The 15,571-nt window shown below is 57.6% G+C and overlaps 1 protein-coding gene across 4 annotated transcripts in view; it reads right to left on the bottom strand.

Annotated features, from left to right (window-relative positions):
* The window catches only part of CYTH4 (cytohesin 4), a 28,870-nt gene extending 16,854 nt beyond the window's left edge, over positions 1–12,016 (bottom strand). The window contains exons 1-4 of one of the 4 annotated variants that reach the window (XM_049626296.1): positions 11,863–12,016; positions 4,455–4,537; positions 2,111–2,175; positions 929–995 (exon numbers count right to left, since the gene is read on the bottom strand). In XM_049626296.1, the coding sequence (XP_049482253.1) occupies positions 929–995; positions 2,111–2,175; positions 4,455–4,537; positions 11,863–11,881 (234 nt within the window). In that variant the 5' untranslated portion in view covers positions 11,882–12,016. Of the gene's footprint in view, positions 1–928; positions 996–2,110; positions 2,176–4,454; positions 4,538–5,676; positions 8,074–11,862 lie in introns of those variants that run through there. The other 3 variants (XM_049626297.1, XM_049626294.1, XM_049626295.1) reach the window with 3 other exon arrangements.
* Positions 12,017–15,571: the final 3,555 nt, after the last annotated feature.

Here is a 15,571-nt window from a genome sequence, read left to right as displayed (position 1 = left end):
AATCTGTCCTTCTAACTTTGGGAGTTCGGGGAAGAGGTTGCTGGAAGGTGGTGGGGGGGGCCGGTTGTGAGGGGCTCTCAGTGACAGGCAGAGGGTCCTGGGGGCCCCTCAGTGGCCCCTCCCAGGTGCTCTGTGTGTACGTGCACCTGTGTGTGAGCACGCGTCTGTATGCCCGAGTGTGTGCGTGTCTGTGTGTGTGTTCTGTGCGGTTGGGGCAGGGGTCCGATTCCCGTGGCTGTGGAAGGCAAATGGGTGTGTGACAAATGGGTGAGCCTGTGTCACTGTGACGGGAGGCAACTCTCTCAGCCAGAGCAGTAAATTTCCAGGGACCCCTTGACTGCCCTGACCCTACCCCCGTATGTCAGCTTGTGGCTTCCTCCTGTCTTTGTTCAAGCAGGAAGGGACCTGGCTGCCACCTAGCTAGGTGAGAGGTTGCTCTGAGGCCAGGGGAGGGGAGGGTGGGGTGGAGGTGGGGGGTGGGGAGGTGGTGTGTGTGGGTGGGGGGGCGGGGGTGGGGGGAGGGACAAGAGTCGTAGCAGCCTGAGCCCCCAGTGCTCCATGCCAGCACCCCCAGACTGGCCCTCCCCCAGCAGAGAGGCTGGGAGAAACTTCTGGAGACTGAGCCCTAGAATCTAAGGGCCCCAGTGTCCAAAGACCTACTAAAAAGGAGGAAGCAGAGACTCGGCTTCATAAAATGTCACCACCTCCTCCCGGCTCCTACCTCATGCTCTGCTATGGGGTGACAGGGCACTTAAGCCATGGCAGGCTGTGGGCCACCGGACAAGGTCCTGAGCTCCGCTGGGCCTCAGTTTTCTCACCTCTAAGGTGGGCAATCGTCAGTCGAGGGGAACGAGAGGACATCGTGAAGGTGTCCAGCATGCGGAACCCCCGACCCCACGACCACCCGAGCCCCCCACGACTGCCCTACCTTCATGGGGTCCATGTTGAACTTCTTACGCCCAATGCATAGCTCCTTCTCTTTCTGGGCCATCCGGCTGCAGACAAGGAGATGTCAGCCTGGACTGCCCCAGAACCCCCGGCCCCCCCCCCCCCCCAGTCCCCAAGGATGCTTTTTCCGCAGCTACAGCCAATATTCCCCAAGGGCCTCCAAGGGCCTCCAAGTGGGGTCCTCACATCCTGCATTGGAATCGCCTCAGAGAGACCCTAGAAATGCAGGGTCTGGGCCCCTCCCAGAGCTACCAGATGGGACTGTTCCAGTGGGCCCAGCTCCAGCATTCTAACTGGTTCTGCAGCCGTGGCCCTGGAAGCCCAGAGTCGCTCTAGGGAGAGCATTTAGGGGGGCCCTGGGCTCGAAGTGGGGACAGGATGACAGGGAGGCCGGGGGTGAGGGCACGGCCCCCGGGGCCCGACCTCTGGTGCAAATCCTGCTCTGCTGCTTTGCTGGCTGAGCCACACGAGGGGAATCACTTCACCTCTCTGGGACTCAGTTTCCGCAGCATGGTTGAGAGGCTAAAGAGTTTAAAGCAGCTTGGTGGTAGGCGCTCTGTAAATGTTATGCTGGTGTCGGGGCTGGAACAGGACATCTGGAGACACGGGGCAACCACGTGTGGGCCCATGTGCATTTGTGGTGGGGCTAGAAAGGTGATCGGAGATCAAGGGACGGCAGGGGCCCGGTGGCGACTTCCTGAGACGAATGTGTAGCCGTCGGTACCTGGGGCCTCAGGGGATTATGTAGGGAGCAATCTTCTTATTCCCCACGAGGGGGGAAACTGAGGCCCAGGGAGGGGCGGGGACAAGCCACAGGTCACAGAGCTGAGCGCTCCTTTTCCTAGCCCATCCCGTGATGCTCCTGGCCGGCAAATGATCAGGGCCTGGGTCAGTGCGGGTTAGGAGAGACTTTGGGTGGAGGGGGTGGGGATGGGGAGTGTCTCTCAAAAGAGGGGGCTGTTGGCAGTAAGGACCAGACCAGACCACGAGATGGACCCTCAGGCCCTCCCTGCTGCCTCTTCTTCCAGGCCGATCCCTGATTTCACCAGGGCCCCAGGCCCAGGCAGGGCCCCTGCTCCCTCCTGCTCATTCCTGGTGTGGGACATCCTCGGGAAGCCACCATGGCAGCTTCCCAGGGGCCCCTGGCCTGGCCCCTCCTCACCTCTCCTCTGCGATCTCGAAGCAATCAATCTGGGCAAACACATCTGCAATCTCATCCTTCAGCTTCTGCGGGGCGGTGGGGGGGGGGGTGCGACAGGGAGGGAGAGTCAGGGACAGACTTCAACAACCACTTCCACCCCTGGGCGTGACCCCAGACCTCCAGTGAGCTGTCACTGCTCGCCTACCTTTGAGAGATCCCTTTCCTGGATGTTTCTCCCTCCCTCCCTCTCTCTCTCTCTTTTTTTATCTTAATTTTTTAATGTTATTTAGCGGGCACAAGTCGGGGAGGGGTAGAGAGAAGGAGAGACAGAAGAATCCTGAGCAGGCTCCGCACCATCAGCGCAGACCCCGACGCGGGGCTCGAACTCACAAACCGCGAGATCATGACCTGAGCCGAGAGTCAGACGCTTAACCCGCCCGCCCCACCCCCCAGCGGAGATCAAGGGACGGCAGGGGCCCGGTGGCGACTTCCTGAGACGAATGTGTAGCCGTCGGTACCTGGGGCCTCAGGGGATTATGTAGGGAGCAATCTTCTTATTCCCCACGAGGGGGGAAACTGAGGCCCAGGGAGGGGCGGGGACAAGCCCCAGGTCACAGAGCTGAGCGCTCCTTTTCCTAGCCCATCCCGTGATGCTCCTGGCCGGCAAATGGCGGCAAAATCCCAAGCCAGCCTATTGCCTGTTGATACGCAATTCTCCATGGGCTCCTGTCTCGGGGGACGCGGTCCTCAAGTCCCCACCCTTCGCCCCACTCTACTTCCAGCCCTCCCACCTCCCCTCTGCAGCTGTGGAGTCTCCTGCCCTTTAGCCAAGCCTACCCGCCAAGCCCTCCTGCACCCAGCTGCCAACTTCCTGAAGCACAGCTTGGTGCCTGCCCTTCCCCAGCTCCTTCCATGGCTCCCTACTGCCTCCCCAGCCACGAGGAATGAAATCCCACCCTAGGACCAGGCCCCAACTCCTCTCTGGCTTCCCTCCCCCATCCATTTACTCTGCCGCTCACCCTTCACTCAGTGCCTACTATGTGCCCGGTATTATGGGGACCCCCCGGGTACAAGATCGCGCAGGCTGTCTTTTCAGGGACCTTGTCACCCCAGCGGAATGTACAGAAGGGGTCGCTGAAGTGCAGAGAGGTAAGGGGACGTGTCCGAGGCCCGATTCCAAGTCTGCGCTTTCGCCACCCCCCTCAAGCCTTTTTTATTTTTATTTTTGTCTTGACCCTGCAGGAGGCGCCCAGGGGCAGAGGACCCCCTAATTATGCCAGCCACGACCGCTGGGCGGACAGGAGAGTCATGCTTTGACTCTGGAGCTGGGGCTATGGTGATGGGCAAGACAGACCCACGCTTTCACGGGGCTCACAGCCCAGTGGAGGTGGGATCACGGTGGTCATGGGCAAATGAAATGACCAGAGTAGCTACCCTGTCGTGGGCGCAGCGTAAGGGATCGCCTTGTCCAGGCACCATGGGGGACACCTGAAACCAATGGAACGTGGGGTGTCAACCATACTCCAATAAAAAGAGAACGATCTCTGACCATTAATGTCGTGTCATGGTACAGGAAGAGCCTGGCCACCTAGGAGGTCTCAACAAAGCACTTGCTCAGTGAGTGATTTTGTATCTTCAACTTTCTTAGGTACACGTGTGTTGGCGTGGGGTGGGGCCCCAGCCACCACAGCCAGAGCGGTCAGGGCAACGTTTGAGCCAAGAACGAAATAGTGAGAAGGAGGTGCCCCGACGAGAGCTGCGGAGAGTCCCGGGGGCCGCGGGAACGGTGAGTGCAAAGGCCCGGGGGGCAGGACTGAGCTCGGCACGCTCCAGGAACAGAACGAGGACCCGCCTTCGAAGGCTGCTAAGAGTCAAATGGGTGAACGTCTGAGAAACTGTGTTGGCAAGGGCCAGGCACACGTTGGTGTTATCTTGACGAAATGGGTGACGTTTTTGAGGGGCTGAAACTGGGGCCCAGGGTGGAGATGCGACCGGATCGGGGCCACACAGGCGGGACTGGAACCCGCCAAGCCATCCAGTGCAGACAGCACCAGGCAGGGCTTGGCACACAGTAGGTGCTTAACCGATCTCCCCCCACCCTCCTAGCTCTCTCTGGGCCCCGGCAGCTGAGCCCGGCAACGGGGAGAGCCCCCCCCCCCCCGGAATTCCATTCTCCCTACTCCGGGGGCGGGGGGGGGGGGCTGGGGGGGGGGGGGGCCCCCCCCTCTGCCCGGGCCCCGGGGGGGGGGGGGCAGGAGTGAGTGCGGGGCTGCGTGAGCGCGTATGGGGGTTTGCTCGTGGGAGGGCGTGTCGGCTCGAACACGCGTGTGGACAGGAGCCCGTGCGTTTGTGAGTGTGCACGCACCTGGATGTCTTCCAGAAGCTGCCTCCGGTGCCATTTGATCTGCTGTAGTTCCTCTGTCTCCCCACTGCTCAGCTCCGCTGGGTCTGGAGAGAGAAGAACGGGGATGGGCCGGGGGGGGGGGGTGTCCCTGGCTTGCTCCCTTCCTCTCCCCTCCCCTTCCCGCCCAGCTTTGCACCCTCTGGGGACATTCCCCTCCCCCCCACCCCCACCATCTTGTTGATTTGCGCCTTTCCTGCTCTACGCGTTATACTCTCAGCACCGTGACAGCAGGAACTTCAAGAATTTTGCTCAGCGCTGCATCCTCCGCCCCCTAGAAAGAGCTGACGCGTAGCAGGTACTCAAAATACCTGCGGACGGCATTCATCCTTCCTGGGCATTTTCATCTGCTATTTCCCCAGATCGCTTGGTTAGCTCACTTGGCCGCGTATTTATTTGCACAACCAGGGAGTGGGGTATCATTTTGCCTCCCGGGCCATTGGTCAGACAGAGTCACATGACCACACCTAGCTGCAAGGGAGGCGGGGAAATGAGCCCTTAGCATGGCGGTCCTGATACCATTGCGACCGTGTAAGATGGGGAGACTGGCTTTGGGGGTGGGGGGACAATTCGCAGCTCCCGCTCCAGACACCGAGGCTCAGAGAGATGAGGTGACCCGGCCACGGCTCCACAGGGACAAGCTACTCAGCCCGGGTGGGGCTTGGATTGGGCTGGCTACAAAGCCTGGGCTCTTTTCTCGTTACCCGGAGTGAAAGGAGACGCGTGTGTGCTGGCATTCTGTGCAAGGTGCTGTGACAATTCCCTCACTGGGGTCGGCTGGCTCACTTCTAACCCCTCGCGCTTCCTGTTGCATCCACAACACTCGCTTGGCCAAAATCTCCACGGGCTCCCTGTTGCTTAGAGGGGAAGAGTTCTCCTCCTGGTCCTCCACAGTCCCGGCCTCTCTAGCCAGCCTTGTCTTCCACCATTCTCAGTAAGAGCCTGGCAGTCTAGCCTGCCGGCTCCTCACTCCCCCCACACTGTCTCTGTCTTACTTTCCCACTTTTGCCCATGCTGTTCCTCGACCCTGGGATGCCTTCTCCCGTCTGTCTGTCCATACTCTCCCCAACTCTTTAAGTCCTAGCTTTAGGGAATACCTGGTCACCTTTCTTTAAGGTTTTGCAAGGACAGCCCTTATGTCTCCCAAATGAAAGCAGAGGGAAAATTAAAGGCTCCCTGTCCCTACCTTTCCCTCCCGCTGACCGAGCTGCCATCTTGGATTGGGGATGGAAACTGGGTGTTGAGACGGCGAGGCACCAAGCAAGTATTCTACCCGTGGGAAGTGTCCAACGCACGTATAATGGGTGCTGCGTTGTGCCATCAGCTGTCCCCTTCAGGATCAAGGCACCCATTTCTTTCAGTGGCTGGGGGTAGGGTTGGGGGTAGCCTGCTGATGGCACAGCTGAATTTCCTCCTCCCCAGGAACTTAACTCAGCCGAATGGAACTGCCTCACCCGAGGACATGGCCCTCCCCAAGGACAGCCACTGCATCAAAAGCCAAGACCTTTCGCCCAGTTTCTGGACCTGAGCCAGTGCTCACACCCAGGCTCTGTTGACTGAAGGAGAAGCTGGGTGCCCAGGAAGAAGGGTCCTGAAATGCGATGACAACTGTATACAATGATTCCCTTGGTCAAGCAGTCAAGATGGCTCTGGGTGACCCACCAGGTCATAAAGTCAAGTGAGCACAACGACAGTCCTTCACAAGTGGCTCACTGAGGAGGAACAAGTGCGAATAAAACCAGAAGGTTCCAGTAAGCTCCGTGAACACATCACCCAGGCCCCTATGCCATCCACTGCTGTCGCACCAGGTCCCTTGGCTCCCACTATGTCTGCGTGGGTAGGTCCCTTGTGATCTCTCTGGCAAAGGAGCAAAGCATCCCAGCCTGGTTCCAGAATGGGTGGCTTCGTGTTTGGGGACACGTAAACGCTGGGTAGCTGTTGAACCCTGCCCAAAGGTGTCCTGGAGAGACAGGGGTGAGAAAGGCTCCCATTGAGCAGGACTCTGGGGAGGGTGCCTGGCCACCCATTTCATGTGCAAAGAGCAGCGGCCCCCAGCAAGAACACGTCTGCATTTATGGTGTGCAAATTGAGGAAAGGAAATCTCCTTTAAGCAGGGGGGGCTCTCACACCGACCACTCCTCCTCAATAGCAGACCCTACAGGAGCAGACACACCTTGCAAGTGGCAAAGATTGTAGCTACTAAGTTGCTCTCCCTGCAGCCGGAAGGAAGCTTTCCTCCTCCCTCCGCAACAGCCCAGCCAATGAGAAAGTCACAACTCAGCCCGTGAAAAGCCACCACGCCTGGAGCCCCCAGTTAACTCCGATGGACTTGTTGTTTATCGCACAGCCTTCCCGACTCCCTTTCCTAAAAGCGACTCCTCTCTCTGTCCTTCGGACTTGCCGAGGGTTTTGCCACAGCTTGCTTGTCCTGGATGGCGGTTCTAATACTCTTCTGGAATAAACCCCTCCTTGGCCGGGAAAATAGCTGGCAGTTTTGTTTTTTTTAAGGTTAACAGTGAACAGGAGAGGGTGGCTTGACTTCTCGGAGGCTGGGAAGGAGGAAGATCGGAAGATCGGGAGTAGGGGGGTCTGGGGAGGAGGCAAGTGGGTGTCCCCTCGGAGCGGACCCGGGGGATGAAGATTTTTGTGACGCCCACCAATGCTGACCAGCAACCATCCAGCACTGACCTCAGCCAGGCTCTGACCGGCAGCCACGTGCCGGTACAACTGTCCACGAGTGCAGTAGCCACGTGGCCCGGGTGGAGAAGCCACCCACCCGAGCTTCCCGAGCTATCGTCACCTCTGAATCTCTGAGCTGCCGGCAACAGAGACCCACTGTTTCCCCTCGAAGACCCATCAGCCAACTCGGGAGGCAATGGGATTGCAAAGGATCCCTTCTACTCCTAAAGGCCAGCGATCCATCTTGACCGGAAGCCATACGTGGTCCGGACGTGCGGGGGGGCCCTTCCTTCCCACAGAGCCTCGGCTGGTGCCACTGTCCAGGGGTCGTCAGATGTCGAGTACTGCACAACATCACGCTGGACCAAGGGGCTCTCTTCCCAGGAAGGCAGGCGTGGGAGGAGCATCCGGCCAGGGGATCCGCTGGTCCTCTGGGACCACTTCGCCCCCCGGAAGCTGCCAGCCTGGTGGAACAAAGCGTCAGCTTGGAGCTGATGTCCTGCTTGGATGGGGCACCGTCCTCCAGGATGCAGGATGCAACCTAACCCAGCAGCCATCAGGTGTGTTCTGGTCCCCGCAGGTCACTGACACGGACCCAGGAGGGACGAAGAGTGGCGCCATGTGCCCTCCTCCTGGTGGCCCTCTTGGGAGTCTTGCTTTCTGTCCCTGCAACACTGGGCTCCGCAGGCCCAGAGAGCCCCGTTTCCAGGGAGGAGGTGGGGGGTGGCGAAGGAAGAGTCTCCCATTGACCTTCGGCTCAAAAACACCTGCTTTGTGCCAGCGGCTCGGTGTAAATTATGTCACTCGATCTCACAGCTCTTTGAGGCACACTGACATGCACCCCTCTCTCACCCTCGTGTCTCCCCCGCACCACGCCCCGTCCATCTCCTTTCCGTTTCCACGGCCCCACCCCCACCCCCACCCCGACCTCGGCGTGTCCCTGGACCCCGTGTCTCCCGGCCTCCACTCGGCACCTCCCATCCAGTCTCCCGCGGCGTCCCGTTGTCCTGGGGATGACACCCCGAGTCTTCCGGGCCCCCCGGTTGGGCAGGCAAGGCCCCATCTTCCACTGACATTGTGCCACCCCCGCCCCCGGCTTGAGGCCTCCTGGACGTCCTCCACTTGCTCCCACGTGCGCCCTCTCCACAGGCTTCCGCACGCACAGGCTGTTCCCCGTGTCTCGAATGCCTTTCCTTCCGCCCTCTGCCTCGTCACCCCTGCTCAGCGTCTCCCCTCTCAGGTGCCCTCCTGTTCTGTGTCCGAGGTGACACGGCTGGAAGGTGCTGGAGCTGGCCACAACCCTGATGTTGATCTTCCGACGGCAGATATCTTCGCGCAAATCATCAACACCCCACCAGGTACTAGCTCCTGGTTGTTCTGACCGGAAGTGCTGACCGTGGCTCCTGTTTGAGAATGAAGGCCAGATACAGAATGATGCCTTGTTTTTTTGGCGGGAGGTGGGGGGAAGAGACAAAACAAAGCCAACTCTCCAGAGCTGGGGAAACTGAGGCATAGGCGTGCGTGGCGAGTTTTCTCAGGACAGTGGGAGGGCGTGGGGACGGGGCTGTCTGCAGTTTGTCTTCACAGAGCTTCTTTTGTGGTTTGGCAGGCATGTTCATGGACCCCCTGGATCCCCTGTCCCCTTCTGGAGGGATTCTGACCCCCCCCCCAACAGGTGGCCCCTGTCACGTGAAGCCCGGGGCCTTCCACCCCTTCACCTGTCTGTTTCAAAGCGGGGATTTCTCCCCATTTCAGAGCTGAGGACACTGAGGTTCAGGGAGGGCGACAAGGACGCAGGGTCAGAGTGGCCACTTCTGAGTCTGAGCCTGGTGACGCTGGGGTTTCAAGCACCGAAGCAGCTCGTGGGAGTTGGATTTCATTAAAAAAAATTTTTTTTTGAATGTTTGTTTACTTTTGAGAAAGAGAGAGAGAGAGAGTGCGCAAATGGGGCAGAGAGAGGGGGACAGAGGACCCGAAGCAGGCTCTGTCCTGATAGCCGCGAGCCCGACGTGGGGCCCGAACTCACAAACCGCGAGATCATGACCTGAGCTGAAGTCAGGGGCTCCACCGACGGAGCCACCCAGGCGTCCGCCCCGTGGAGTCGGGTTTTAGTAACAGTGCTCATGAAACACGCAAAATAACAACATGATAATGATAACCGTGAACTCTGTTGACTCCGCCCTGGGCTCGGTGATTTTCCCGCCTCACGAAGGCTGCTTTTGGACGCCCCCCCTCCCCCCCACGCTGTAGGCTGCGGCTGCCCTCTGCACGGTGCCCAGGCCAGCTGTCAGTGCCCTGGTGCCCACCCTGGCCATCTACCTCCCCAGCTCCTGTCTACTTCCCCTTTGTCCTTCCTCTTTCCCATCATATTTTTAGAAATCTTTCTGCTCGCAGGCCCGTTTCCAGGACAGCTGGCCCAGCTTCCCCTTTCCAGGGCGGGAGGAGGGCGCTATCCTGGGGGCCCGAGGGCAGAGGCTCCTCAGAGTCTCGGGGGGGGGGGGGGGCTGGGGGCAGGGGGGGGTGTCTGGCGGAGCTGTTCCTCGCCCCGGCCCCCGAGGCTCTGTGGGCGACGTGTGGCTTCCTCCCCGCCCCCAGAGCCAAGTTGCCTCTATTTTTAACTACTCCCCGGCCTCCCTGCACCAGCCCAAAGGTGCTGTCTTTGGTCACACAGAGGCTTTGTTGCCTGGGCTGCTCACCTTCCCGGCAGGCCCTGGGGGGAGGAGGCCTGAACACGGGAGGCAGACGGGGAGGCCGCCCTGGGGGACCCGACTCCTCCAGGAAGTTTTCCAAGATCTCCCCCTCTCCCATGTGGAAGGAGTCGCTTCCTCGTTTGCTCTGGGTCATCGTCCTGCAGGATCTGAGGGTCTGTCTCCCACTCCCCCATGTCCTGGACCAGCAGCCTCCCCCAGGGCTGGGCCTGCTGTCCCCAGCACTGCCCAGCACAGACCCTGCACGCCGGAGGACTGCTTATAGCACGAATGAATGAATGAATGAATGAACCAATCCGTGGGGATCTGAAATCTCCCAACAGACCTCCTGCGTTGACTTCACTCAATCCCTTCCCTCCCAGGGCCAGCCCAAAGCAAAGCAGCAGCCCGCCTTCTGGGCTGCACCTTCCGCAGCCCGGGCTCACCCGTGGCTCTCTCTCCTCTCAGGTTCTTGTCCCTGCCCTGCCACTTACTGGCCCCCTGACTTCAAGTAAGTCAGTCCTCTCCCGCAGTTCACCTCCGTGAGCCTCAGTGTCCTCGTGATGGGGACAACCATCCCTCTTCTTAAGGACCCATCCATCACCTCTTATCTGCTGGGTAATCTTAAGCCAGGTGCTGTTCCCCGCTGGGTCCCCGCCTTGTCATCTAGTCTCCACCTAAGACCTATTCACGGAGCCTGTACGGTCTGGGAGCCACCTGCCGTCCAAAGCCCAAAAACTGTTCAAAGGGAAGGGTAGTTCTCTAACCATGTTCCCCAGAGCCCGTGGGGTCAGGGGAGGCGTGGTGGGCGGGGTCAGACTGATCGGTGTTAGGTTTTGTTTGAACAAAGGGTTCTGTTGCTAACGGGCTTGACGTCATCTGAACTTGGGGAACTGGACAGCTCCTGGAAGCCCTCGTCTTCTGGATTTCCAGGCAATGCTGGGACATTCTTTTTTTTTTTTTTTTTTTTTTTTTTTTTTTTTTTTTTTTTTTTTAAGTTTATTTATTTGTAGGAGAGAGATAGAGTGCGAGTGTAGGAGGGGCAGAGAGGGGGCGGTGGGGGAGACACAGAATCCGAAGCAGGCTCCAGGGCTCCGAGCTGTCCGCACAGAGCCCGATGCGGAGCTCGAACCCACAAACTGTGAGATCATGACCTGAGCAGAAGTTGGACGCTTAACCGACTAAGCCACCCAGGCGCCCTGATGTTGGGACATTCTGATTGCAGGGCACAGAGACTTTGTCCCTCTTCTTCCCTCTGCCTTGCAGAAATGCAGTTCTCTTCCCTACCAACCATACACATGTCTCTCCTCTTTCCCCCAGACACGCGGTCCTGCTCACTGGGGAGGGGCTCAGCCATGGTTCTCTACTGCTCCTCTCTGGCCCCCTCCACTGGCACTCTAGGTGGTGTCCTCAGCCTCCCCACAGGCCACCCTCATCCCCCCACCCTTAAAGTCCAAACAGGAGCTTCAGGGCCCCTGTGCCACCCAGACGGCCATTATCACCAACGTCATCATCTTCAACTCAAGCAACCTTCCTTGCACTGGTCATTCCTTCCCCAGCAGCCCCCCCCCCCCAAATATTCCTTCCCCAGAAACCAACAGGGATCACTCCCTCCTTCCTTCAGGTCTCTGCCCAAATGGTGTCTCCTTCTGAGGTCTCCTCGACCACCCCCTCCCATGTCCCTTATCCTACGTGACTGTCCTTCGTCCTGCCTGTCACCCCCTGACATATTACATTAATACCTTTATGTCTGTCTCCCCCTGTAGAGCGTGAGCTCAGGAGGGCAGGGACAGGGCCTGCTTTGTTCCCTGTTCTCCCAGCACCTGGGCCACAGCTTGGCACTTAGCCTGAGCTCGTAAACATTTGTTGCATGCTTCTGCATTTCCACACTGTCTTACATCTATTTACATATGGATTCCGTCCAGGATCCTGTGAGGCAGGCACTATTGTCCCCATTTTACAGAGGAGGAAACTGAGGCCCGGAGAGGTCGGCCCCGGGTGCTTACCTGGGTGGCACAAGTCCATCCTGAAGCCCCAGGGAAGGGTGGCCTCCGCTCCCGTCACCTGCTGACCCAGCTGCTGCTCAAGCTGACCAGGCAGAGATGTGTCACCGAGGCTACACCAGGCCCCTTCCGGGTGGCCCCGCCCAGCCCCGCGTGGGGAGGAAGTCCTGTCTGCCGGGACCTGGTGTGCAGGCTCTTGAAGCAGCAACACTTCCTAAAACCAGCAGAGTTTCGTGTGGCAGGGACTCTTTGCATTTTTGGGTGTGGGCTGGGGAGATTTAGAGGCAAAAGAGACAAACAGAGGGAGGGGTTGGGGAGTAAAAAGAGAAAGTGAGAGTGAGAAACACGTACGTGCGCGTGCACACACACACACACACCCGCTCCCGCACCCGTGCACACACAGAGGATGATGGCTGCTGGAGGGCACAGTCTTCCCTAGGGGATAATGTGGGATGATGGGCCATTTACTTAGCAACCTCCCCAGATAAAACCTCTGGACAGCGGGGCCCCAAAGAGTCCACCCTACCCACAAGCTATCTTTCATCTACTTAGGGAAAAGGAAAATGGATTCGGTGCCAGGGAAGGCTTTGCTTCCCCTCCGTGACATGTCTGGCTTTTTCCTGTCTAGTGACCACTCATATGTTTAGTGTCCCTTTTCCCTCAGGCTGCTAGGAAGCTCCTAGTCAAATGTGAAGCTCCTTTGCAGCTGTTCTATTGTCGCCTATCGACTTGGGGGCCAGATGCGGCTGTGGGACTCTCAGCTCTGCCACTCGGGACCCGTGAGAGGTTGGACAAGCCGCTTCTCTGCAAGGAGCCTCAGTGTGCTTACCTATAAAAGGGGAATAATACTACTCACCTCCGGTTATAGAAAAGACGAGGGGGAGGGGCGCCTGGGTGGCTCAGTTGGTTAAGCGGCCGACTTCGGCTCAGGTCATGATCTCACGGTCCGTGGGTTCGAGCCCCGCGTCGGGCTCTGTGCTGACAGCTCAGAGCCTGGAGCCTGTTTCGGATTCTGTGTCTCCCTCTCTCTGACCCTCCCCCGTTCATGCTTTGTCTCTCTCTGTCTCAAAAAATAAATAAACGTTAAAAAAATTTTTTTTTTTAATTAATAAAAAAAAAAAAAAAAGAAAAAACGAGGGGGGAGAGTGTCCATAAGATGCTTGGGACATAGTGGGTACTCAATAAACCCTACCTTCTTTCCCCTTTTGTTTTTAATTTTCTTCCTGGTTAAAATTCCCAATTTCATTGCTTGTGCCTTTTCTGGCCGATCGAGCCAATGTCTTCGTGGGGAAAAAAGTATCGTGTAAAGAAATTTCTAGGGCCGCCCGGGTGGCTCCGTGGGTTAAGCGCCCCACCCTTGATTTAGGCTCAGCTTATGATCTCATGGTGTGTGAGTTCGAGCCCCGCGTCGGGGTCTGTGCTGACAGCGTGAAGCCTGTTCAGGATTCTCTCTCTGCCTCTCTCTCTGCCCCTCCTCCGCTTGCGCTCTCTCTTTCTCTCAAAATAAATAAAGTTAAAAAACAATCTATAAAAATAAATAGAAATGCTTCCTCGGTGAAACTTTGCAGCCCACCTTGATTTATTCATCTGTTTCCCCACTGGTCTGGAGGCTCCATGAGGACAGGGTCACCTCTGTGTCTCTGTGTCTAGTAAAAGCGATGAATGAATGAATGAGTGAATGAATGAATGAAAGGAACGTGGGGGGGATAACTTGGTTGCTGCCCAAGTTGGCTGCACCTCCCACCCTTCCCCGTGTGCACACCCCTCTGCACGGCTACGCTGCCTCTCCTCCCATCTGGAGGGAGAGTCTGTCACTTCCCCTCGAATCTGGCCACCTGCCATGAGAGCCAGCCTGCGGGCTCGCCCGCTGGAGGACGGGAGGCCGTGCGGAGAAAGGGCCCAGCTGTCCTGACCGCCACCCGGTTGCACCCTCCTGAGTGAGCCCGGGCGACACCGGAAGAAGGACCCCTAAGCGGAGCCCAACCCACATGGCTGTCCCACGGCACTGTGAGATGTGACAAATGTCTGCTGTTTTCAGCCACCGGCTTTCGGTGTGTGTGTGGGAGGCTCGTTATGCAGTGAAAGCTCACTGATACAGGGTGCAATCCAACGCCTTCATTTCATGGAAGCGAACACTTGCGTGAGGCTCATCTCTGGGACATGCTTGACGGAGTTGGAACTTGAGTCAGTGGCCAGCTCAGGGCCAGGGGCCAGGCCCACCCCCTGCCAGCCTTGTGCTCTCAGGACTCCTGGAAGTGGCCCCCTTCCTGCCTTTGGCTCTTCGGCGACGCAACGTGATTCTCTGGGAAAACTTGTCGAAGTGATCTGCGTAGTAAACTAGACTTTTTTTCTCTGCAAATCTGGGTCTGAGGCACAAAACACCATTTCCTGGGTCACCTCAAAACCAGAAATGCGGAGGAAGGCGTCATACCCTGCGTAGAAAAATGAACACGGCAGGTCCGGGACTGCCATCCTTTACAAAAGCATGCTTGCAAGTCTGGCTTTGGGCTGGCTTCTGGCAACTTGGGCTTCCGGTGGGTTCCTGCCGTTCCCTGAGAAGCGTGGCTCGCCGAGCCTAAACCGTGCAAACAACGTGGGTTATGCTGACCACCTCCTTTCCTTCTGGGGGTCTAGAAGTTTGGTGTATGCTGGGCAGGGGCTGCCTACGTGACCAGCCCCTAGTAAAAGCCCTGAGCAGAGTCTTTTCCTGCGCATTCCTGGTTAACAGCACCTCGTGTGATTGATAGTCTCTCGTTCTCTGAAGATTCAGCTCAAACACCACTTTCTCTGTGAAGCCTTCTCGTGATTACACCTTCCTTCCCTCTGTCCCGACAGCCCTGGTCATGTCTAATCGCATAGAGGCAGGTAGCCTGGGAGGGAGGGACCCTCTCATTGTGGGCGGCAACGCGTTTGGTAGAATCCATAGTAGGTAAACTGTAGAGACCATGAGTCAATCCAACTCAACACTTGCCAGCTGTGTCAACTTCTTCTAACCAAGCTTTGCTTTTTGTCGTCTGCAAAATGGGGACAGATACAATTGGGTCTGTTTATATGAAACAGAAGAGCCAAATAACAATGGTTTAAAGAAATTAGAGGCATATTCCTCCCTTATGAGAAAGAAGCCTGAAGGAGGTAATGTAGGACTGTTCTCAGAGAAGCCTGGTAACGTTTTGCTTCTGCCCCGAAGGTCTCATGGCCCCAAATGGCTGCCTGATCTCCAGCCATTGTGCCTAAATTTCAGGTAGGGAGAAGAACGCAGATGGAAAGGGCTCCCCTTACAGGCCTATTCCTGAGGTTCTGTGCGGCCTGGGGTCAGCGCTTTTTCCCAAAACGGGGCTCTGCTTCCTCCATGTGAAATATGTGGCTGTCCATAGTTGGTCCCTAGTTGGTGATGGGACACCTCACAGCAGTCTCCAAACATGGAGTTTGGGAAGTCTTCAGATGGCCACCACTACCATTTATGGAGTGCTCACCTCAAGCCAGGAACTGTGCCAAGTGCTTGTATATCCTCCCATTTAAGCTTTTCCACAACCCAACAAAGCGTATTACTATCCCTGTTTTATAGGGGTGAAAACTGAGTTAAGTTACTTGCTCAAGGTCACACAGCCAGGAAGAGGCAAGCTCGGATTCAAGCCCTGTGCTGACCTCATTGCCACTCTGAACTTACCCAAGCATCCCTTCGAACATTTAGAAAGAAGTTTAGTGGCCTGCC

Source organism: Panthera uncia, chromosome B4 (genome assembly GCF_023721935.1).
Source record: "Panthera uncia isolate 11264 chromosome B4, Puncia_PCG_1.0, whole genome shotgun sequence".
In the NCBI taxonomy this organism is placed as follows: domain Eukaryota; kingdom Metazoa; phylum Chordata; class Mammalia; order Carnivora; family Felidae; genus Panthera; species Panthera uncia.
This window is presented reverse-complemented; position numbering and strand designations above follow the sequence as displayed.